The 24,353-nt window shown below is 41.3% G+C and overlaps 2 protein-coding genes across 5 annotated transcripts in view; one reads left to right on the forward strand and one right to left on the reverse strand.

The window, feature by feature from the left end:
* Nucleotides 1–6,806, forward strand: part of CAPN10 (calpain 10) — a 27,171-nt gene extending 20,365 nt beyond the window's left edge. For 2 of the 4 annotated variants that reach the window (XM_019532846.1, XM_019532845.1), the window contains 4 exons: nt 470–725; nt 1,350–1,549; nt 2,214–2,259; nt 5,896–6,806. In XM_019532846.1, the coding sequence (XP_019388391.1) occupies nt 470–725; nt 1,350–1,549; nt 2,214–2,259; nt 5,896–5,925 (532 nt within the window). In that variant the 3' untranslated portion in view covers nt 5,926–6,806. Of the gene's footprint in view, nt 1–469; nt 726–1,349; nt 1,550–2,213; nt 2,260–5,895 lie in introns of those variants that run through there. The other 2 variants (XM_019532847.1, XM_019532848.1) reach the window with 2 other exon arrangements.
* A 1,746-nt stretch (nt 6,807–8,552) lies between these two features.
* LOC109308510 (cytochrome P450 2J2-like) lies at nt 8,553–23,172 on the reverse strand. Its single transcript, XM_019532850.1, has 9 exons — nt 22,875–23,172; nt 20,992–21,154; nt 20,269–20,418; nt 17,667–17,827; nt 14,968–15,144; nt 14,584–14,725; nt 13,546–13,733; nt 11,189–11,330; nt 8,553–9,091 (listed from the first exon to the last, which is right to left on the reverse strand). Exons 1-9 carry the CDS (start codon nt 23,043–23,045, stop codon nt 8,913–8,915), a joined length of 1,473 nt encoding a protein of 490 aa, XP_019388395.1. The 5' UTR covers nt 23,046–23,172; the 3' UTR covers nt 8,553–8,912.
* Nucleotides 23,173–24,353: the final 1,181 nt, after the last annotated feature.

Consider the following 24,353-nt stretch of genomic DNA (forward strand, 5'->3'; position numbering starts at 1 on the left):
GGCTAGGGTCTGGAACCAACTTCCAAGAGAAGTGGTGCAGGCTCCTACCCTGGGGTTTTTAAGAGGAGGTTAGATGAACACCTTGCTGGGGTCGTCTGACCCCAGTACTCTTCCCTGCCATGGCAGGGGGTCGGACTAGATGATCTGCTCAGGTCCCTTCCAACCCTAGAAACTATGAAACTATAAATCAGTAGTGTTGTAGGAACCTTCATTTTTTACTTTTGCCTATTTGTTTTCTTACCTGTAACATTCCAAAACTGTGTCGGTTTTGCATTTTAATTATATTTATATTTGGCAATAATTGCCTGTTAATGGACTTTCTTTCCCAACTGGCAACAGTTGACCTTGTTTGACATTTTGTTATGAATAGCTTATTTTTGACAGCTCGGCACTGGGGATAGTGAACTACAGTCATGGAAACCTTTCATCATTTCTACATCTGTTTCCCTTTCTGTCTTACATTTGATAGTGAGATAAAACCACCACCCATTGATGCTGCCCTCTGTGAAGAGCTCCCACCAGGTGAATGGGAGACAGTGCAGCTGCAGGGATGCTGGAAAAATGGTCACAGTGCTGGAGGTAGCAGGAACTTCCCCTCCTTCCATACCAATCCCTGCTTTCCCCTCTCCGTCTCTGCAGGAATAGGAGAGAGTTGCGTGAAAGTCACCCTTCGCCAGCACTGTCAAGATAGCAAGTGTCATCCAATAGGGTTTCATATTTTTCAGGTATGATTTATCTGTGTTGAGCTGACTGCTTCAGTTACCAGAGTAGATTAAATCCGTCACTTAATCTGAGTACCTAATGCCTCAAGGAATGGAAGTACATCTTAGAAGTCAAAATTGAGCCAAATCATAATATATATCTAAATTATATTAATACATAGTCTAATCAAGTGTTATGACATAATGGTACATGACCGGATGCAGCAGGGATCAGATCTTTGGTTCCACATCCTAATTTTAGAAATCCACAGTAGCTGTTGGAATTAAAACATTTGAGAGTTTTGTTTAACACAAGCACAATGGCTACTTACCACTGACTTACATTATTAAAGGGAGACTTTATAAATTTGTGGAGTTCATTGCTTTTATAAAAATGCAAACGTTTCATAATGCCTTGGTGACTCAGTGCCCATTGTACTTTACCTGGGTACAGGCTCTTTCCCTGATTCCAAATAATGTAGTATTTTACCTCTCAGTTGAAAAGTAACCTTGAGACAACGGTAGTCCTACATGGGAAAAGGTGTGTGTTAGGCTGGGTAAAGTATATGTGGAAAATAACTTTTCTTAAAGCTGTTATCTGAAACTTTTAAAATGATATACAGGGTTTTATTTTTCTCATTTTTGTAGATACCTAACAGCAACTGGAAACCACATGCTGCTTTTTTCCTGCAATTGGAGCCACTGGTTAGCTGTGTACCTCATTGCTATTCACAAGAAGTGAGCCAACTGTGCAGACTTTCTGCAGGGAATTATGTAATTGTACCCTCAACATACTTGCCTAATACAAAGGGGAATTTCACAGTTATCATAGCAACCAAAATAGACAGGTAAAAAAGTTGGCTTGTGTTTGGATTTAAAATTCTGTTAAGTACACTTATTATATAGCATAGACTGCAGTGTGCAATCACTGTTATCATACTATGCTTTTTTGTGTTAGAACATCCTTATTTTCCTAAGTCATTTCCACTGATCTATGAAGGAGTGCATGCCTGTACTTTGACTCTGGAAATGTCATTGTCTAAGGCTGAAGGATTTGCATATCTTCCTCTTACCCACTGCTGAAGAACAGAGATTCCTACAGCTTGGGAGGCTGGAACTGGAATAGCAGGGAGTGTCACCCATACTCCTATATTAAGGCCTAAACTGAGATTTTATTGCTTACATCAGGGAGTGTCACCCATACTCCTATATTAAGGCCTAAACTGAGATTTTATTGCTTACATCACTGAACAGACTACTGTTCAGAAAAGGAAGCAAGCAGTGAGTCTTAGTTAGGAAAACCTTATATTAGTAGCCCTTAATAATGCTTGGTTAAGTATTCCTTAAAGAATTTGACCCAAGGATTCCCCTGATGGGTAGCAATCTCTAGCAGAGCATAGCCCAAAACTCCCCTGTTTTCTGGAACTATGACAAAAATTAGATTTTTTTTTTTTTTTGCAAGTACTACTAGTGCTCTGCGCTGAAACAATTATTTCACTTCTTTTTAAACAGAAAACGCATTCAGAGTCAAGAGACACTTGGACATGTTTTGCAAGAAGTAAGTGGCATTTTAAATTATTCAGTAGCAGTAAAGAAGAGGGAGACATGGAGATACATCAGTGATCGAAACATATACACAGTTGCTAATTTGCTGAGTCAGGGAATGAGAGATAGGAATTGAAGAGTTCTGATGCTGTTTTAAGGCTAGTGGTATGATCTTCAGCAACTCCATCTTTTTTCAACCTGCAAACTAGCAGTTATAGCATAACTGTCCGCTCTCCTACTGCCCTGTGGAGAAAGAATTATCTCCTTACTGATCTGTGAAGTTACTATTCCCTCCTTTAAATCCTTCCTTACTACTCACCTCTGCTATAATGCTTATAAGAAATTAACCAAGTATATGTGTGTACAACATAAGAAGTGCCATATTGGGTCAGACCAGTAGTCCATTTAGCTCTGCTGTTTCCAACATTGGCAGGAAAGTATGCTTTAGAGTAGAGGTGGCCAGCCTGCCCACAGGTGGCATAGGCTGTCTCTGTGTAGCATGTGGCAGATCAGGGAAGGGGCAGTCAGCACAGTGGTAGAAGGGATAGGAAGCAGAAAACAGAGCAGTTTATAAGATAGGATGCACAGGGCAGGGAGCAGAAAGCAAAATAGCAGATTGGGCAAGGAACAGAAAGCAGAGCAGCAGAGGAAAGGAATTGGGTGACCCTCAGGAGGACACGGGGCTTAATTTGTGGCATGTGTGCCAAAAAAGTTGATTTAGAGAGAAAGCAGTGAACTAGGTATATTTAGAGTAATCTGTCCCCTATTTATTAGCCTCCTGGCATCTACCATCATTGGTTTCAAGATGCTAACACCTGCTTTTAATACCTATTAATAGATCTCTCATCCATTAATTTGTCTAGTCCCTTTCTGAACCTGGCTATGCTACCTGTCCTTACCACCTCCTGTGGTAATGAGCTCCACAAGTTAACAACACGCTTAAGTAAAAAGTACTTTCTCCTGTTAGTTTTAAACCAGTCTCCTGCTGATGACAGTGGGTACCCTTTATTCCTAGTATTTTGGGACTTGGTAAATAACAGTTTCCTGTTCACTTTGTTTTCATCTTTCATGATTTTATAGACCTCTATTATATCCTTCCCTGACCCTTCTCCTTTCCAAACTGAAGAGCCCTCGCCTTTTAGTGGCAACTGCTCCATGCCCCTGATCATTTTGTTTGTCCATCTAAGTACCTCTTGCAATTCTGCTACATCCTGTTTAAGATGCAGAGACCAGAACTGCATGCAGTATTAAAGATGTGGGTGCACCATAGATTTGTATAGTGGCATGATAATATTTTGTGTTTTGCTTTTAATTCTGTTCTTAGTGATGCCTAACATTGGGTTTTTTGGAGGGGGGAGGGGTGGGGGGATCACCACAGTGCACACAGCTGCCATTTTTAGAGAACTGTCTACAGTTACTCCAGGCTCTGTTTTCCAAGTCATACGTGACAGCTAGTTCAGAACCTAGCATTGTGTATGTAGCTGAGATTATTTTTCCCCATGTTCATTACCTTGCACTTGGCAGATGACCTTCAAATTGTTGACATTTTTTTGCCCACTCACTTACCTTGGTTTGATCTTTCTGTGCTCCTCTCTGTCCACTTGGGATTTGACTCCTGGAATAATTTAGTATTATCTGCAAACTTGGAGATTTCAGTGTTCCAGGTCATTGAAGAAGATGTTGAACAAAATATTTGAATATGTTGAACAAAACAAAAGTTTAAGCATACATACATCTCATTGTAATTCTCCTCTTTCTCTGTGTTATAGCCTCTACCCACCCAAATGGGCTGTGGTATAGATTGGACTCTTGGTGCTTCTGTAAAATTTAGAAATTTTGGTCTGCCTAATGTCAAATTACTAGTGTTAAAAATAAACATGCAGGAATAGAGGGGGGAAAGGAATGAGGAAAATATGGAGATGACTGGGATGTACAGTTCAGAAGCTCTGTGTTTTTATTTATCGAACGTATATGACATTTCCTGATTTTTTTTATTTTTTTTTTCCCCTTCCCCACTAGTTTTACATGTGCATATATGGTTTCACAGGGCTATGTATGAGTATGGAGTTTTTGACACTGATAGCATTTTTATTTTGGTGGTAAAAAATTTTTAAATGGTATTTTAATAATAATTTTGTTCAAAAAATTCCAACTTTCCTATAGATCAAAGTGTGTTCATGATAATAGTGCTTGTTTATTATGCAAGAAAAACGCAAACTAGATAAAGACTCGATGGAAAGAGGCCAGTTGGAAAAAAGTAAAGTTAGCTTACTAAATTTTATGTTCCAGGTTGGGTTGACCAGTCACTACACTTTGTCCTCAAAACCACACAAACAACAAAGTGTGGACTTTGCATATTTCTTAGAAACTGGAGAGGAAAAAAACATGTCTGTACCCATTCAAATGATGCTCACTGTTTTAGTATCTAGGAACTGTAATACCTGATTATACATAACATAATTTCTACTACTTTTTTTAATTTTACACTTTTTTCTTCTGGTGGTTTTTGACTTCCCCAGAGCACACATTGGTAGGCTGTTGATTTTGAAGAAGGCCTGTTCTTAAAGGGTCAAATAACACTTTACGCTTGGACCATACTAAACCTATGAACTGTTAAGTGGTGTTAAAGTTAGAACATGCTTGAACACTTTTATGTTAAGGATTAATACTGTTTCTTGTCTGCAAAGTTTTGACGTGGCACTAGAGGGCTGGTGAGCAGGGGTATAGCTAGGCAGGAGGTCAACTAGGTTCTATCCCTGGCTGAATGGGGGGGGAGGGCAGTGGTGCATCCTGGGGTGCTGGAGGACTGCAAATTACTGGTTGTATCTCTGTAGAGCAGGCTGAAGTTACCATAATACAAGATAGGTAACGTGACCTATAGTTCACCCTTGCCTGAAGTGGCATAACTTTGAGATGTCAAGGGAGCATTAAGTGCATGTTAACGAGCTTTGACATGTGGATGCTCGTTAGTCTAGCTCAGTATTGTCTAAGTGTGACATGTAACTTCATCATTATATTGTTCTCTAACTGTGGTAAAACTGAAGCCTACTCTGCTTTCTCAGTGGTAGGGGGAGTTCACAACCAAGTGTCTCCCACTAGGAATAACCTGATTCAGCCCCCTTAGAATTTCCATTTGGAGATGACAGCCACAGTCACCTTGTTGGTTACAGCTGTCACTGTGAGGTCCAGAAATTGATGATCTCTGGGTTTTGCAAACTGTACCCTGATGAAGGTTATAAATAAAGAATAGGACCTTGAAGCGATTTAGGTGTTTGCAGAGAAAGCAGTGCAGGGCACTGAACTTTTTTTATGGTGGGCTTCTTTTAATGTGCTTTACCTAGAAGGTGGACTTTTGATTTCTGAAAGCATTAGAGCCAAGGTGAGTATTGGTGTATTTTATTTTCTAAGACCTCTTGTCCTCTCTAATGTCAGATTAATGAAGTGATGAGATTTGTTTTCTTTGAGATTAACAGCATATGGATTTAACAAGAAGAGAATGTGTAATGCTTCTTGGTCTTACTATCCAAATCATTCTTTTCTCTGTTTAGCTTAAGGCTATCCTTCAATCTGTTTTCCCCTGTTTCTAATGACATGTTTAAAATGACAAGTTTTAATCCATGAAGTGGCTTCTTTTCCCCTATTTTTGTAGGTCTCCTTTACAGCTGTGATGAAAAAGTAACATGACATCCTTGTGTTGATGTGACGAATGGTGGAAAGTCTAGAACTGTCTGACCTCTTGTTGGCTTCAGTTTGAAATGAAGTACTTGGGAAGGACTTTGGAGTCCACAGAGTTTTCCCATCACGTGTCAACCCTGTGCTGACTTGTCTGTAAAGATACCTCCTTTACCGTATGTATCATGGTGAGCATTTGTTCCCTCTGTATGTTTTACAACCAGCATCATACAACTGGACTTTGTATTGTACCTCAGCCCTTCACTAATACGAATGAAGACTGTGCACGTTTGAACCCAAGCTGCAATTTTAAAACCGAATCAAAAGAAGAAAAAGAAAATATTTATGCATATCTAAAGAAAGAATATTGGGTGAAAAATATCAAAATTTACAGAACAACCTCAGGAGACCAAGGGATGAGAACAACTGGAATCCTTTTTTCAGGAAGAAGATTGTAGGAGCCAACAAATTACACTGGAGTAGGAAAAGACCTGATCTATATCTTACACTGCCAGTTTATTTCTGAGCACTTTATCATGGTTCCTGCTACTATGAATATTTCTTTAAGTTACAAATCAATGAAGCTTGGAAGGAGTTTTTGGTTTGTCTTTTGTGTGTGTGTTATGTGAATATCTGGGAGGAAAAGGATGAAAGACTTTTGCTAAGATTTTTTGTTCCAAAATTCTTTACATTGTACTTTGTAGCCAGTATCGAGAATATTGTGTTCAGAGGGACCTCCCCCCTCTGTAAAAAAAAAAAAAAAAAAAACCAACATGTTGTTTAACAGACTTTTCTTAATTCCTATTAAAAATATTTCTTATTCAAGTTGGATTTTATTTAAACGTATTTTCTTTAATAAAAGCTGGGTATTATTAAAGAGTTAAAAAATGTCCTTTATTTTAAAAAGGAAATAATTAGTGATATTTAACTTTTATCCATTCCGTTTTGGCAGGCTTTTGTAGTGTTTTGTGGAGTTCCACCATTTCCAGGAAGTCCAGAGATGGAGAGTCTGTTTCTTCTTCCTCTTAGGTTGTTTTTATATAATCATCATTATATCTTAGCTTTTATGCTACACTTCAACTTCCTGTATGTTTGCAGTTGTTTGTATTGAACTGAAATTGAAAGCAAGTAGGCACCGGAAACTTTTCACAAGTGGAATTAGCAGGTGTCTATAAGTACTTTTCATCTGAGCAGTATGAGAGGCAACAGGAGATGAGACGAAGGGCACCAAACCCCTAATTTATGTAGAACTTTAGAGTGTCTAGGAGTGCCTTTACCAGATGCTGGCAGTTCAGTTAAATTTCTTTAGTTCTGAAAGGTCATTTTCCTCCCTTAATAAATAGTTGAGTAATGTTCTATTAACTTGTAAAAAAAGTTGAACTTGTAAAATGAAAAAAAGGAATTGGATCTGAAATACAGTAAAGTGCATGCATCAGCATGCTTGTGCAGAGAACCAGGGTATGTTTAATGAAGAAATAAGGAGACAAGGATGTAATCCTAAAGTGACATTTCCTTTCCAAGCCCAAAGAGGATTTCCAAAGAACTGTGGTTGAGAGACCCTGATTGTGCAAGAGCTTATTCATGTGCCCAACTTTTATTAGCATAAATAGTATGAGGAAAGGAGACCACACCAGAATGAGGAAGCTAGGTAGATGGAAGTGAGGAGGAGCCCCTAAGGAGGTGAGGAACTTGCAGGCAGCATGGGCACCCATTAAGAGCAACTTACTGGAGGCACAGAGCAAATGCATACCACAAATCAAAAAAAAAAAAAAGTGGACCAAGAGAAAGCCAGCATGGTTTAATATCAGAATTACAGAGGCAGTAAACAGGAGAAAGGCTTCTTTCAAAAAGTGGTCAAATCCTAACAAGGAAAATAAAAAAGAACATAAACACTGGCAAAGGAATGTAAAACTAATAAGACAAACTAAGAGAATTTGAGGAGAAACTTGCTAGAGACGCAAAACATGACACTAAACATTTCTCTAAGTACATTAGGAGCCAAAGACCTGCCAGGGAGCCAGGCGAGTCTTTGGATGATCAGGGTGTGAAAAGGGTGCTAAAGGATGAGGGGGCAATTGCTCAGAAACTAAATGCATTCTTTGTATCTGCCTTCACTGGAAGATATTAGACGGTCCCGTCACGAGATTCAGTCCTCTCCAGATTCAAGGGAATGGAGTGGACCTATGTGGAGGGGTCAGTAGATGAGGCCATAGAGGCAACTGATCAACTCAACAGTAGCATATCATCAGGACCTGATGGCAGTCACCTGAAGGTGCTCAGAATGGAAATTGCTGGACTCCTAACTGTCACTAAAAGCCTTGGTACCAGAGGACTGGAGGGTGTAACTCCCATATTTAAAAAAGGCTGTAGAGGGGATGCTGGGAGTTACAGGCTACAGGGAGCTACAGCTACAGGGAGCTAAGTTCTGGAAAAAGGCAAAAAGCCTGTGAAGGAAAAAATAATTCTGAGAGCCTGGATCACAGCACACTAAAGTTTCAAATTATTGCATCTGGAGTATTGCGCAGTGGTACTGGGATCGAATAACTGATTTGCTTGATGTCATTTTGTTTTCTGCTACCTTTGTCCTGTTCTTAACATAGTCTAATACAGAGGTGGGCAAAATTTGGCCTGCAGGCTGGATCTGGCCCACCGAGGGGCTTTGGCCAGCCTGTGGGGGGTCCTGCCTGGCCCAGGCATTGTCCTGTGGTGGCTACCCTTGTAGCCCTTGACAGCTCGCCAAAACTCATTATGCAGCCCTCCAGCTGAAATAATCACCCGCCCCTGGTCTAACATCTTAGTGAATGGATTTCCACAGTACGTGTTGCATGACAATTCACAGATCTCTTGTTTAAAATCTTAGTTGCTGAAATGCTATTTTTTGTACAGATGGTTTAGATTACTCTTTCCACTAGTTATTACCATATGTCTGAATACACTTGCAATAGTTTTTTATACGTATGAAAGAAGCACCTCAGTGTTGTGGTATATGGTAGACTAGCGTCGAATAGCATGGAGCCTATATGGGTGTGGCTTCAGTATAGCTCCTAAAATGTAGCCCAAATTAATTTTTTTCACTCCGTCAGGAAGCTGGAACGTGAATGCCCTCAGCAGGTTGGCGAAGAAGATGAAGAGCTCAGTTCTTGCTATCTGTTCCCCCAAACATACACGATGCCCTGCATAAGGAAAGGGAAGAAAATTACAAATATTTGCAAAGAGTAAGTCAAAGAAGGGAGAATTTCCAAACAAAATTCATCTTGATTTTTCTCTTGATAGTCTCTTGGATTAACCAAATTACTCTACAAGAGAAGGATTGGTGTTGCCTCATGAGAGAGAATATAATTAAGGGGAAAATCATACTAGATAAGGTTCTGAATGGGCACGGTGGGAATGACTGCCTTCCTACCATTGACATTGAGCTGGTGCATGATCGGTTAGAAAAGTTAGATATTTATAAGTCAGCAGGACCAGATGAACTTCATCCGAGAGTGCGAAGGAGCTGGCCGAAATCATCATGGGACCTCTGGCGAAACTTTCAAAACTGGTGGTGCTCCGAGGTCCCGAAGACAGGAGGAGGACTAATATTGTGCCCGTCTTCAAGAAGGGGAGGAGAGAGGACCCAGGCAACTATAGGCCAATTCCTATACTTCTATCCCAGGGAAAATCCTGGAAAAAATTCATCAAGGAGCTTGCAAAGGGTAGGATTTTGAACAACAGCCAGCATGGTGGCTCTAATTAAATCACCCAGAGCTTCACAGCATGTATCAGCATGTGCTGAAAAATGGCAGTGGGGGTGCTTTAACTAAAACTCATCACGAGAGTGATCACCAAGCTCCAGCAGACTTGATGAATTGAGCCGGCTCTGACACGCTGTAATTACAGCATGTCAGAGCACGTGTGATGCATCTCACTGCATGTGTGACGTGTCCTTAGTTCTTTGGAAAAGAATCGTGAAGATGTACAACTCCAACTCATGTCGATAGCTTAAGTTGTCAGTTTGCTTTCAAAATGCATTGTGAGATACCTTGCAGTGTTCTTTGTATTAGCTGTGTAAATCTCCCCCCAAAATCCTATGTCCAGTTTTAAAATGTTTTCAGATTTATGGTATGTGGACAGATGAAGCAATTATAGCATGAAGGACAGAAAAACTGACTTGTTAAGCTTAATCTGCTGTAACTCTTTCATCCATCTGTTCTGTCACTACAGTTTATTTCCTATTACATCCGGGGGCAAATTACTATGGTTTAAGCTAGGAATGGACACACCAAGCAGTTAAAACAATCCAGCTGACTTACAGACCAGCCAGCCTACAAGCATGAGTAGGAAGCCCTGTGTCCACAGGCAGTCCAGCTGTTTTGACCATTCACAGCTGCATTTAAGCTATTGCTTATATTGTGCCTCAGTCCACTTTTGTATTGCTGCTCAACTGATATTCTGTCTGTGGGGCAGGACGCACTGTCAGTATCTTTCTATTCTTTTTATTTTTACAATTAATTCTTCAACTACGACCTGGTCCCTTTGTTGCGCTGCTTTTCTTTCCAACCTGATTATTGAAAACACTTATTCATCTGTTCTCTGGGTTAAGAGGAGATCAGCTCATGAATAAAGTGTTAGCTGAAAACTTGGGAGACCCATCTTTAATATCCTGCACCCCCACAGGCTTCCTTTGTGACCTTTGGCAGATCATATAAGCTATGTTACCGTGGCACAATGAGTTAGCTCTTAGTTGGGCTACCTCTAAAGGAATTACCTTGGATATCAGAAACAGTAGAACTGCATTCATGTGATAAGCTATGTAATCTCAGCTGAGAAGCTGTCCTGTTCAGAGGTAGATCAGGTATTGCTATGTGGTGCTGTATTGTGTCCGGTAGTCTCCCTGTTTCTAGGTTCTTCGTGTGAAAGGGGGCAATATCACTTCCTGACCTCACAGGGCAGCTCTGAGGATCAGTGTTTCCAGAACAATGAGGTGTTCAAATATCAGGGTCATCAGGGCAATGAAGTCACTTGACCATTGAGATTTCTGCCACGTGTATGCTTCAACAGACATAGGTATGAAGTTCTAGCTAAACGCATAACGATTGTATTTATTATATTTATGCTACGTTTATTATCCTTAAATGTATTACGTTAGATCACTTGGCTTGAATCCCTGCTGCTGTTAGTCGATTGATCTTGCCTGTCACACATGCATATTTAACTTTAGAAACCAAAAACTTATTTTGCTTTTCTCTCAAGGTGTACGTATCAGGAGGATTCAGACAACAGTGCATTACCTGCTGAGAATGGTAAGAATGCTTCATTGTTCACAAAGTTGCCATCTGAATCAAGAAAGTGATTTGGGTTGAATTTCCAAGGGGTTTCCCAGTACTCAGGGTCGTATACAACAGAATGCAAGTTTGGCAACACAATTGTACCCTGTAAAAACACAAAATTATGTTCTGTTTGTGAACCGGTCTTTGTAATGTAAGTAAAAATGCAGGGCTAGTTTCTTAGCTTGTGGAAATAAGCATAAGATTCACTGACAACTGGAGAGTTATGGCTTTTAACACCAGCTGAAGTTACAGCCTCAGGTTGCCAAACCTCTTTTCCCTCTATCAGCTTACTTTTAAAGGGTCATCACGGACGATACTGTTCCCAAATGTTATTTTGCAAAGTGAGAAAATTCCATGGGATCTCTTCTCTTTCTTTTTCTCTCTCCTTTGACAAGGTAACAAGCTTTATGGCTGCAGGGGGAGGGGCAGAGAGACCGGTGGATATGGTCCACCTTGGCTTTATTAAGTGTTTGGATCCGTCTCCCATGACATTCCCACAAGTAAGCTAAAGGAATGCAGCCTAGGTAAAATTACTGTACGATGAGCTTGTACCTAGTTTGATAACTGTGCTCAAGGATTTGTATGTTCAAGTGCCATGTACCACACTGAAGAAGGAAAACATACAGAATGGGAATGATTGGCTAGGGTATTACTACAGAGAAGGACCTTGAAGTTATTATACCGGATTGCGACTGTATATGAGATGGGATTTCTTTTGGCCAAATCCTCCAATTTGTCTCAGTCACTCTGAATCCTAGCTCTACCCCCTTCTGCATCTACTGCTCCCCTCAGCTTAGTGTCATCTGTAAACTTGCGGAGGGTGCGTTTGATGAAGGCATTGAACAAAACCGGCCCCAGGACCGACCCCTGGGGCACTCCACTTGATACCGGCTGCCAACTAGACATTGAGTCATGATTACCACTCTCTGAGCCCAATGCTCCAGCCACTTTTCTATTCACCTTGCACACCATTCATCCAGCCTGTAGTTCCTTGGCTTGCCTGGGATAATGTTGTGGGAGACCGCTAAAGTCAAGGGACATCATGTTCACTGCTCTCCCCACATCCACAAAACCGATCTCCTCCTCATAGAAGGCAATCAGGTTGGCCAGCCACAACTTGCCCCAGTGAATTCATGCTGACTGTTCCTGATCTCTTTTTTCTCCTCCAAGAGGTTACAAGTGAATTCATTAAGGACCTGCTCCATGATTTTTTCAGGGGCTGAGGTGAGGCTGAATGGTCTGTAGTTCCCTGGATCCTCCTTTTTCTCTTAATGATGGGCATTATATCTGCCCTTTTCCAATTACCTAGGACCTCTCCAAATCGCCACGAGTTTTCAAAGATAATGGCCAGTGGCTCTGCAGTCCTCTCCTTAAACTTGGCTTTATACACACCCATTCACAACATCTGATGAAGTGAACTTGGCTTGACAGCATTTTACTTTACAGTATCTCTATCAAATCCACCAGTCTGCTGAGCTCCTATCTCCTATATGCATTTGCTTTCTGATCATTTGGTGTTCCTTCAAACACCTGTATATTTTCTTCCTTGCTGAACACTTGTTTGGGGCAAAACATAGCTGGTCAAAATCTACAAAGCCCCCTACCATATTTTCTTTGTCCCCTTGGAATATATTCACTACTGTGATGCCTACAAATCACTCGCCTCTGGCATCAGTTGGGCAAGTGTCAAGCCCAGATTTGTGCACAGTGTTTGTTTCCTCATCTGTTTGATTTACTCCCACCCAGTCCATCTTCTTTGTCCACCTCATGTAGTTGGCCTGAAGCCAGGGCGAGAGTTTTATGGTGCCGGGATAGGTTTCTTTGTTACTCATCTGGGAAATGCTCATTTCCTATAGCGGTGTCTTGGTTCCTGACTCGGCTTGTAGAGTAGGTAGTAGAGTACTGTAACCAGTGCTATGATTTGGGCATGTTCATTTTTAATAAATTTTGTGTTTGAGGTATGTTTGTTCTGGGGTGGCAAAAGCACTATTTGTATAAAGGTTACCAAGCATCTGTACCAGAGCTAAGCAATGACCCCACCAAGTGTTGCTTACTGTGGTACGTTGCCACACGGGAATTGTAGTTTGGAGGGTTAACGCCCCCATTTTTAAATTGGGCCAACATTGCTGGCTGAACTGCATGTCCCATGATCCAAAGCATTCTCCTTTCTGACTGATTGGCTGGGTGGATTGGGAAAATCATAAGGTATCATCAAATTTATGGTTTCCATGACTATGATGATGAAATCATGTTCTTGAACATAATGCAAAGACTTCAAGTAGCAGCAAGGGTTATCAACCTGGAGAATGTCTTTTTACCTTTTCAATGCGATACCCCAGCACTGTGGCATCCTTCACGCACTGTCTGGGGGTCCCAACAGCAGTAATGTTGCTATAGCGTAAGATCTCATGAATTACAGCATTTGTGTAAGGCAGATTTTTCCTGTCCTTGTAGTATATTACTTGGGAGGGTTCCAGAACAGTCTCTAGCTCTTTCTGGACTTTTCCTGCAAAGTAGTACTCTGTTATATTTATTACAGAAAAATATTTTCCATCCCTTTTTTCTTTCCTTTTTTTTTCTTTCACCCCACCAGTCTTTCTTTTTTCTTAAAAAAAAAAAAAAAAAGCTAATTTGACTTGCTCTATTGCTCTTCAACCCCAGGATTTTTAGAATGGATGTGTTGTCACAAAATGCCTTGGAGTGTGGTTTGATCCCTGCACTGATTCAAAGCTGATTTTGAGAGACAGAGAATTGTGTTTTCCCTGGGTGAGTGCAAGGTAATCTCTCAAGGGCACCTTTCTTTTAAATTAACTTTTACAGCAGTGGCTTCACTTCCCAACTTGAGTAAGAGATTTCTCTTTGAAATGAGGCACATTAGCACTCCCATTGTTTTTACCTTATTTTTGTCGGAAACATTATAAAGACATGTAAGAGTTAGACATGTTTTAAAGTTTTGTCTGCTATGCCCACTTAATTTGGCAGTGAGAAGTGTTTTGGGTAGGCTTACATGCATATTTTGCATGTAAAATGACCTCTCCAACCTGCTGTTCTCTCTCTCCTACTTTTACTACTGGACAGGTAGACAGCAGTCACTTCAGGTCCCTGCTGCTGGTGTCTAGCCTCTGCTAGCCTTGCTTCTTCAGGAGGTGGTGGGAAAACTGCGTGTTTTCCTTAATTACATTCCACATATTAAATTCACATTTTGGAACTGCTGTTCGGTTATCAGTTATTAGCACCGATGTGCATTGCTAGCAGGTAATTTTAGTTGACAGCTCACTGATAGTTACATCTAATATTTGTTTTGTAACACTGTACAAACTACATAACGTGAGTCTTTTTGATGTGCTTTCACCCACCTTGGATATCTGGGTATTGTACCATGTAGAGCAGTGCCCAGTACAGGGTGGCAGTTGTAGTTTCTGTGCCTCCCAACAAAAGATCGACCATAGTTTGAACCATGTTATCTTCATTAAATGTGGAGGTGGGGTCTTCTTTGTTCTGCATGGGGCATTCAGAAGAAAAGCAGAAGCATTTAAAGCAGTTTGATTGGCCATGTCTTAATCGACACATGGCTTGACGAAAACTTATGAAGTATGCATATGATAAAAGTAAAAAACTCCTCCAGTTCCTAAATTAATTGGAATATTAATTTATAACATTTCATTTTGTCCTTCAGTAAAATTTGCATTGTGCAATAAAGCTAAGGAGAAGCTGGTTTAATATAGAATACAGGCACTTACTTTTGCAATGTGGGCCAAGTAGAGGTCAATGAGATCCTGTGGATCGTCTGCTTTCCATTTCTCCTTGTGACTTTGGACCTCATTCATAACTAAACTGTGCATAAAATCATTGTATGCAAACACTTGCTGGTGAGGTCCTGGGAAGCGATGCATGAACCAGGGGAAAGCATCGTACATCTGTAGGTAAAATATAGGCAAGGTCTGTTAATTTAAGTGAAATCAACTGATTTTAGAGTCATGAAAATATAAAGTGTGAGGTGGAGGGTTTATGCTTCTGGTAGGGATGTGAAACCTTTAATTTCTTCTCTGAGTCAATGGCCAGTAACTTTTTACTGGCAGTGGGCTGGCATGGCTCAGCTCAGGTCCAAGGTGGGCTTAATGGTAGGGCCTAGCCACTGTCATTGCTGCTTCTTCCTGATGCCCAGGTGCAGGCGGCACAGGCAAAGCTCTCCACTGCCCAGTCATGGCACAGCAAGGGTGGAGCCCCAGCCACAAAAGCCCCTTGGTGCCCAGCTGTGGTGTGGCATGGGACAGGTGAAGCCCCTGGCTGTGGCCTGGTTTTGGTGGCCCCATGGGCCAGATCCATCATTTGGGCCTTTGGTGGCCACCAGTCCCTGCTATAAGCAGTCAATTCTAGACGGTTTTTGATTGAAATATGTGAACTGATGTTACATGAAATAAATTGGTGGCAATAACCTAAGTAGCCTAGTTTCTTATCAGGTAGATACAGTCCCTGTATTATAAACCATACTGATAATTATTGTCACTTGCTTTTCCTTAATAAAAACACTGAGGACTGAGTAGTTACCAGGGTTGAATGATCCTCGAACTCTTTGCAGAGGTTCATTCCCAGACACTTGAGACGCACTGCCGAACAGTCGTTTGTGGGAAGCTTCCTTTTACTCTGCCCATGCTTTGTGTCTTTAATGGCTACAGCAGTGCGGGGCAACCTTTTTGGCAGGCATGCCACAAATTTCCCCCTCCCCCAAGTGCCACTTTGATCACCTTCCCCTGCCTGATCTGCTGCTCTGCTTTCTTCTTCCCATCCTCTGCTCCCTGCTCTCTGCTCTTTGCCTGATCTCCTGCTCTGCTTCCTGCCTTATGCTGCTGCTTTGTCTGTCCCCTCCCTCATCTGCCACTTGTGGCACTTGCACTGCAGGTTGGCCACCCCTGGACTTAGAGGGTTTCAGTCCCTAGGAATTATCAAAAGAGAAAGTTCCTGTAGAAGTGTCACAAATTTCACTTAGATGAGATCTACATTGTGGGGGCTGCTGCCGCTTTAGTTATGGTGACTGCACTGTGGTGTCTGGCAAGTCAGGAACTTTTCTGTTGTCAGAGCTGTACCAGCTCCCCTGAATGACAATAGCCTCCTTTTGATGGGAGAGCTGCCTCCGCACAGAGTTTGCCTGGTCTCTGGGGCTGTGCTTTTTTATTGTCTTGATATCAACATAGCTAGACCAGCAGAACTTTGTAGTCCAACAGTCTCACAGTTAAATATTAACATTTCTAAAGATTCCCTGCATGAAGGTCTCTCACAACCTAAGAATACTGTCACCAAGTACTAGAAGGTTAGAAAATCGGTATAGCCAAGGAATCAACCAAAGAAAAATACTCTTTCATCACATTGAAAGTCTATGAACTGTATCGTACGGGAAGTCAAATGAGAGTCTTTGATGGTTCCTTTTGGTCTTGAAAAGTAAAAATGCAGTCCGTATGCAATATACCTGAAGATCGGTTTAAATGTCTGATGGAGAGGATGCAATGGGCACCGAAAACTTTGCAACGTGTGCACGGAACAGAGATAAAGTTGCGACAGTTTTGCTACGGATGTATTGCTACAGGAACTTGGAGATGTAAGAGTTACTTTACATAATTGTTTCATCTGTCCATACCCAAAATTTAATATTTGGAAAAATCACATCTTGGGGTTAGTTTGGAGCACATGATTCATCTGAATCCTGCTCAAAAGGACAGGGCTTCAAAGGATTAGCTTTTATTACCTGAATGTTTAGATTCTGTTTCCAATTCCAAGCTCTCAACAATCAAATGTTTATGCTGGCGTTAATGGAAGCCTTTAGAAACCCAGTTCCAGACATAAGTGTTTCTCTAAGCCTTTCTTGATTTTGAAATACATTAAATTAGCAGGGGTCAACCTTCTGGGTAGGCATGGCACCAATTAGCCCCACACTCTCCCTGAGTGCCACTTTGATCCCTTTCCCTTACTCAATCTGCTTCTTAGCTTTCTGCTCCCTGCCTTGAGCTCACTGCCCAAGCTGCTGCTCTGCTTTCTGCTCCCTGTCCTGTTCTCTCTTCCTGATATTGATGCTTTGCTTTGTGCTTTTCCTGTCTGCCGCTGTGCTGCCTCTTCCTTCCCCAATTTGCTGCGTGCTACACAGGCTGCCCGTGCTACTTATGGCACCCCTGCTGCAGCTTGGCCCACCCCCTGTAGCAAATCTACTATTTAAAAACAGCAGTAACTCAAAATAGCAGTAGCTCAAATCGTAAGCCATTTGATTCACTGATTATAGTCTGTAAAGAAAATGCATCTATGGAGGGTACATTTATTGCTTCATAAGCAAAAATCTTGCATGATGGTTTTTGAAATTATGGCCATTGGTCAGAGTCTATATTTTTGGAATTTTAGCTCATCTAGTATTTACCCAGAAGCACAGCTAAAGCTGATAGAGCTGAATGCTCACCCTGCCCCAGATAGTTGCCTGAAAGTAGATCACAAAATAGATGGCTTTGATCAGCCTGTTGAAGGATTCATCCTCACTGGAGAAGCGATGTCCAAAAACCACGGCACAAATCACGTTTGCGATACCATGGACAATGGGCGTGTAGGGATCAAAGGGTTTCCCTGTGAAGATGACAGGTGTTAGATCCTGTCCATTGTGGTGCAGAAAATTAATCAGGTGCATGAAGAAGCCTGCACAATGCTAGTAGTTGTGCACTGAACAGAAAGTTGAATTGTTTCTAGGTAAAAAAACACATTTTACAAAAGAATAATGGTGTAGACGAACATGTATTTGTAGTAGCTTCAAAAGGGAAAGGGGGGTGCCTCAAAACTGCCTCATTTAGGGTCACATTTGGGGTGATTTAGCTCCATGGTATCACCGCAGGATCATGTACATGTAGTAGTTACGGTGTAACAGCTGCTGCGCATCCCTGCATAGGAGGTTTTTGGGACATATTTCTGTTCACTCCATTCCTGTTCTCTGGGAGGGTAGAACTGAGTATATATTTGGAGGAACATACTTTGCATTTTCCTTTTTCTCCAGGGTCTGACCTGTGAACCGCTTTGTGTAACGTGATTGCATTTTTCCTCTCCTCTGGCTTTCAGTGGAACAGCGGCATAAATCCTTAGGTTTACTTTGAAAGAAATAGCTTGAGGTTTATGCTATAAGGAAAATGTTGAATAATAGTTGCCCCACAGAATGGAAAACTCCTGGTTCACCAGCTTAAGATTAAAACTACATTTATAAAACGTACATATCTAGCCTCTTAGTTGGGCCCTGATACAGTTACCTCTAAAGGAGATAGAAAAACTGACTGATTGTAGTAGACGCTGGATGAACCTTAGTAGACTATTTCCAGGTACTCACTTAAAAAAAATAAAATCATTAAACTGCAAGGTGCATTATTCATTTGATATATATCTAGCTTTAATCCAAAGTGATATTACCCACTTAAAAATGCATTAAAATGTCATTCAGGTTGCAAAATAAATCACTCAAAAATTAGGAAATGCCCGATGTAAGATTATGCGTGTAAAGTTAATTTTGTTTTCTGACTCTGCCAGCTTAAATGAAGCAAAGCATAAAGCAAAGGTCCCACGGAAAAAGCAGTTTTTGTCCTTTAATTAAAGACTATCTTAATACATTTACACAAGAAGGCAGAATTAAAATGTAGGTCACCATAATTCTTATTTCATACATTTTCATGCTTGACTTCGCAACCTAAATAACATATTTTAATGTGTAATTTTATATTTATTTAAGGCATATATATAAAACATGTTCTATTTTATGTTGTAGCAGTGTGCATTTCCATTAGTTTTGAACCCTGACCCTTCAGCACTGTAGCACAGACTATTGCCACTTAAGGACTAATTGCATTAGCTTATAGCAATAAAAAGCTGGTTCCAACTTGTAGGGGAGGCAGATGGTCATTAAGGTTCAAGCCTTGTGACTGAAGTGGCTTAGTCTAGTTCTTTCTGCTATACGGAGACGTTGGGGAGTACCCTGTGTGTTGGCTAGCTGTGCATGGCAGAAGCGATGCCGCGTGGTATATCGCAGCGCTCACTAGACCTTTCAAGAGAGGCTTGGACCTGTCACTCCCCGATTCAAATCTTTATTCCAGGTTAGTGTGTTGCTGTGTGTTACATGGCTACCCCAGTTCTACTTTGGTGGTGATGCTGGGATAGGGTGCTGGGGTTTTTGGTTGGCCATGTGTGGCTGTGCTCTTCTTATGTTGCCCCAGGTGACACATCCCTGTGACTGTTGCACTGTTATGGAGTGGCTAGTGTATATTGTTCTCTGACCTGAAGCTTTTTTTCTTTGCAGAAAGTTGTGGTTCATGTTACTAGCTTTCTTCCCCCTGCCCCCTCCAAATATGCACGCTTTGGCACTGAGACTGGAACAGCAAATGGGAGTTTTGGAAGCTAACATTTAGTTTCAGTTAAGAAGTCCACATAGGCAATTACTGTGGAGCAGTCGAGTACCCTCCTTTACCTCGCTGTGTGTATTCACACACAGCCCATGCTGTCTAGCTTTTGATGTTATTTTAGAAGACATGCTTGAATGAAACATGTCATTGGCCTCACTACAGGGGAAATAGAGAAGAGAAGGCTAAGGAGGGATTTGATAAATCTTCAAATACTTGAAGGGTGATTTATACAGAGGACAGAGATGGACTTTTGTCTGTGGCCATAGAGGGCAGGTGTTAAATCTTCCTGCACAAAGTCCACAGCAATCTTTTGCAATTGATAGTGTTAAGCAACCTAAATATTGGGATTGCTACAAACGTGCTGCTTACCAATAGGAGAGTGATAACAAGAAGAAATAAAAATTTGTCTCAGCACCTGTATTTAAACACACAATTTCAAATTGCAGTTAGTACAGTCAAGACTTGGCATTTCTGAATTCTCCATTGAACTAGGCAATTCATGAACAGTTCCACTGCTGTCAAGTCCCACCCTGTGTCATTTATGGAGCAGAGGGGCTCTTCAATTTAGTATCAGTTGGAGCCTGACTTAAGTATAGGAAACAGCATTAAATTTCAGTCTTTCAGTTAGTTTACCATTCTCGTTTGCAATGTCCTCTACCAGACGTTGGGCCTCTTCTTGTATTTGACGTTCCAGACTGTTCTTGCCAAGCACCAGGCTCCTTAGAATCGTCATGACAAAACGTTTTTGCTGCTTCCAGGTGTGACCACTTGTTAGGAAAATGCCTGCGGACAAGGAGGAGCATGTCTATACTACTACTAAGAAGGGAAATTCTTTATATAGTAAAAGGTACGGTTAAATTAAGCCACATTTTTCTAATAAGAGCATATGCTGATAGATGTTACAGATTTGAATTGAGATCTGCAACATGAGTTTCTAACATCATTAGTTTCATCTTCCAAACCTATCCCCAGAAACTCCAGGGTGACAGTGTTTGGAGAGGACAGGACTGCTTAACTGTCAGTGTCTCAAGTGTGCTTCATTTCCTAACTGGATTTTTGAACACTTGTCAGTTACGGGGTGGGTTTTTGTTACACGGAGTCTATTTTTCTTGAAGCTAGTGTGTGGTCAATTTATACAGGCAAATTTTCCTTCAAATACAATAGAGAAAGCAAATACAGTCAGTGGAGTGTTGTGAAAATATGGTAGTGTAAAACTTTTTTTGTTTTTGTTTTTACCTGTTTTTCTAAATAATCCTGCTCTGCTGCGAACCTCATCAATGGAAAAGAATTTTTCATTCTTACAACGTCACCTTTATGTTTCAATGTCATTCCTAACCATAGAGTAATATCCAGTACCTTTTTCACCCATCAGGTCCCTGAAGAAAGGGGTAAGAGGCCGTCCAGAAGTCTCTTCTGAATGGGAGATAAGGCCATCCTTTACAGCTCTGTAGCCATTCAGTACAATTAGAGGTGTCTGTCCCATCCACACTGTGTAGACGTTTCCATAGATGTTGGTTAACTGGAGAGTAGATAAACATATGTTAGAAAAGCTGCAAAGCGATAAATGGGTATCTTAAAATTAATCTTTTTGGAGTTTTCTATAAGTGATACTTCCCACTGAATCTACAGGGCCACTTACTGACTCCTTTTATGGCCTGCTTTGGCTGTGGAAGGCCAGTCTTACTCCACCTCATGGCATGTGGATACTAAGAATTGGAATCACTCCAAAAGAGGGAAATCCACCACAAAAAATAACCAAAGACCTTCTGCGAACATATGCCTTATCTCTAAGAGAAAGCGAAAAAAAGCCAGCTTGATCCCATTTCATATTTTTCTTTCATCTTCCTTTCATTTAATGAGACTCTCTGAGTCTTTATACATGTGCTCTGGGAGGCGGGAGAGACAGGGGGTATTAATTAGAGTGCCTCCGAGAGCCGCTCTTAATTAAAGCGCCTGGAGCATCACGTGTATCAGCATCCCCATGCTGAAAAATGGTGGCAGGGGCGCTTTAACTAAAACTCGCCAAACAAGCTTTAGTTAAAGCACCTCGCCACCAATATTCAGTGCAGGGATGCTGATACACATGACACTGGAGCGCAGTAATTGGCATGCTCCAGTAGACTCGATTAATCAAGTCTGTTCTGACAATGCTGTAATTACAGCACGTCGAAGCAGCCTCAATGGATGTGTGTATGGGTGCCCAGCATGCGTTCTTGCTTTCCTTTTGGCCTCCGTGAAGGCAGAGAACTATTTTTGAACTCTAGATTTTTTTCTTATTGTTTCCCCATAAATTTTGTCATCTTTCTCTTAATAGTCTTTTCCCAGGTCAGGCTTCTTTTTTCTCCTGAAACAGAGCTGGAAGTAGATTTCTTACTTTTGTTACTTTTAAGCTGTTTTTCAAGTGCAGTCAGTAAAACAAGTTTATGATATTTCCAGTCCTATCTTAAACATCATTTACTGAGCCATTCCAAAGTTTTATTATTGATAAACAGGAACAAGCCAGTTTTGGATGGACAGCTGGTTTGCTAATGGAGACCAGATTTCTCACAAGCAGGAGATATTCCAGTGGTATTGATTCCAGTGCCTCTGGCAAAGAAAGTTTTACCATGTATGCTATGTTGGATGAGTCTCTAACACAAAATACAGCAGGGAGTGAATCTGAACAATCAGTATAATAAATGTTTTTTATTATAATAAACTGCTTTTTTTAGAAGATGTCTGAGTCCTCCTGTATCTGTTAACCATTGTCACTCATGGACAGGAAGAAGTACCAGCGGAGCCATGACCACTCAACCTCTGGCAGAGCAAGATATTTGCTGTGGAAAAACTTTGGAAACAAACCTGGGGCCTGATTCAAAATCCAGTGAAATCAAGTGGATAAACTGTCAATGATTTCAGTGGTTTTGGACCAGATCTTCACTGCTACTTACACATGGGGCATGCGAGGATGAAGTCTATAAATTACAAAAATACATATTTTGATGGTGTAACATGTTAAAGAAAGAAAAAGTAGTTAAAACCAAGAAGGAGAGTAGCAGTCTGTAATTCTTCTTTTTTTGAAAATAATTATTGCAGCAGTAGTGCTGCATCCTTGGGATGTTGGATTTGGGTAATAGTTAAGTTGGAGCGTACCCTGTGACTGATTAGCTGATTTCTCTGCAGTTCTTATTGCAATCCAACTGAACCCCTCTACTTCAGTCAGGCAAATCTCTACTTCAGATTTCTGCAAAAATAAATACCTTCGCAAGAGTCTCCCGCTGCAGTTTAAAGTCCAGCAGCCACAAGTTTCCGATAATGGGGAGGGGAGTTGGTCCTGGAGGAAGCCATCTACATGCCCATTGCAACTTCAGAAACATCACGATCAGGAGCAAAACAACCAGAGCTATTGAAATCTCAAGTATCCCCCACATCTCAATGATGCTGCTTTGTCACTTCTCTTTCTGGACATTGGCTCTATCTGAGCTCACTTTCAGCTGACTTCTAGTTCTTTGCTAAGAGCATTTGTCCTCTCCAGCCAGCCCTGCCTGCCTCCCTCCCTTCCTCTCTATCTCACTCTCTCTCTCTTTCATACAGTATACAGACTAGCTAGCTGAGGCTTGTTTAGTAAACTTTGAAATATGGGACTTGCTTCAGTGAGCCAAACCACGCCTGTCTCTTCTCTGATCTCCTAGTGTGACCTGTCTCTCTCTGCAGTGAGAGACTCCTTTTTCCACCAGATCCAGGGCTAAATTTTAATGTTTTTTACACTGGTTACCATGGACCTCTCTGTTCCTAGCAGCTAACATTTTTGAAAAGCAGTGAAGAACAGTGTACTTTTCTGCAAAGCAATTTCTGTAATTACTGTGAGACTGCCTATGGCAAGGAGCCAGTCCACAAGCTAATCATGCTGTTAGGATATGGTCTACTGTATAAGGTAAATGAGGAATTACTCTTAACAACAACAACAACAAAATCATAGGAAAAGAGTGTGTAGACTTGTGGTATTATACCCAGAAGAGACCTTTTGTGTCATCTAATCTACTTCCTTGGATTTCATGGGGCTGAGTACCCCAAACCATTTCCCCTGTACAAATGAAAGACCTGCTACCAATGTAGGGCTGTAACCCAGAGATTAGGTTGATCAGACTGGCAGTGATTCTGGCAACTTTGCAAGCAGATGTTCCCATGGAGGTGGTTTAAATTACAACGATAAAAAATGACTAACGTGATAAAAAGTGGTGACAACATGGATCTTCAGACACGATTAAGCTAGTGAAATGGCAATTTTTGTCACATTGAAACAGGAAAAGTGCAGTGTGGACAACCGCCCATCCGTTTCTTTGGAACAGCATCCAGATCCCCAAATCATGGCTGTCGAATTTTCAAGCACTGCCACAGCCCAGTGAGTTGGTGGACTTCAGCTCCTAGCTGCCCCTACCAGTCCTTCCTTTTCCAACCTTCTCCTGACTTTCACTGTGGATTTGCCACTTCCAGATGGCCCCCACACGCAGCCCTCCAGACCCTACAGGGAAAGAACCAGCCAAGATAACTTTCACAGCTCCCAAAGGGGCAGTGAGGAATGAAGTGTGTTATGAAAAAAAGAAAAACAAATTGAAGATGAAAAATGTGCTGTTACACTCGAAGACAATTGGAAGGAAACCTGTAAACAGGAAGAGGAAGAAGTGATTCTGTCCAGGCCGTGGTCTGATGCCGAGTGTGCATTTTTTTCCAGGGTGCAG

This window comes from Crocodylus porosus, unplaced genomic scaffold (genome assembly GCF_001723895.1).
Source record: "Crocodylus porosus isolate Cpor-Errol unplaced genomic scaffold, CroPor_comp1, whole genome shotgun sequence".
NCBI classification, from domain to species: Eukaryota; Metazoa; Chordata; order Crocodylia; family Crocodylidae; genus Crocodylus; species Crocodylus porosus.

Coding starts and splice junctions, on each gene's coding strand:
- LOC109308510 (XM_019532850.1), bottom strand. CDS start 23,045: ATGTGGGGGATACTTGAGATTTCAATAGCTCTGGTTGTTTTGCTCCTG. Junction 21,155..22,874: donor AGCGGGAGACTCTTGCGAAG/GTATTTATTTTT, acceptor TCTACTCTCCAG/TTAACCAACATCTATGGAAA. Junction 20,419..20,991: donor GGACCTGATGGGTGAAAAAG/GTACTGGATATT, acceptor CCTTGTCCGCAG/GCATTTTCCTAACAAGTGGT.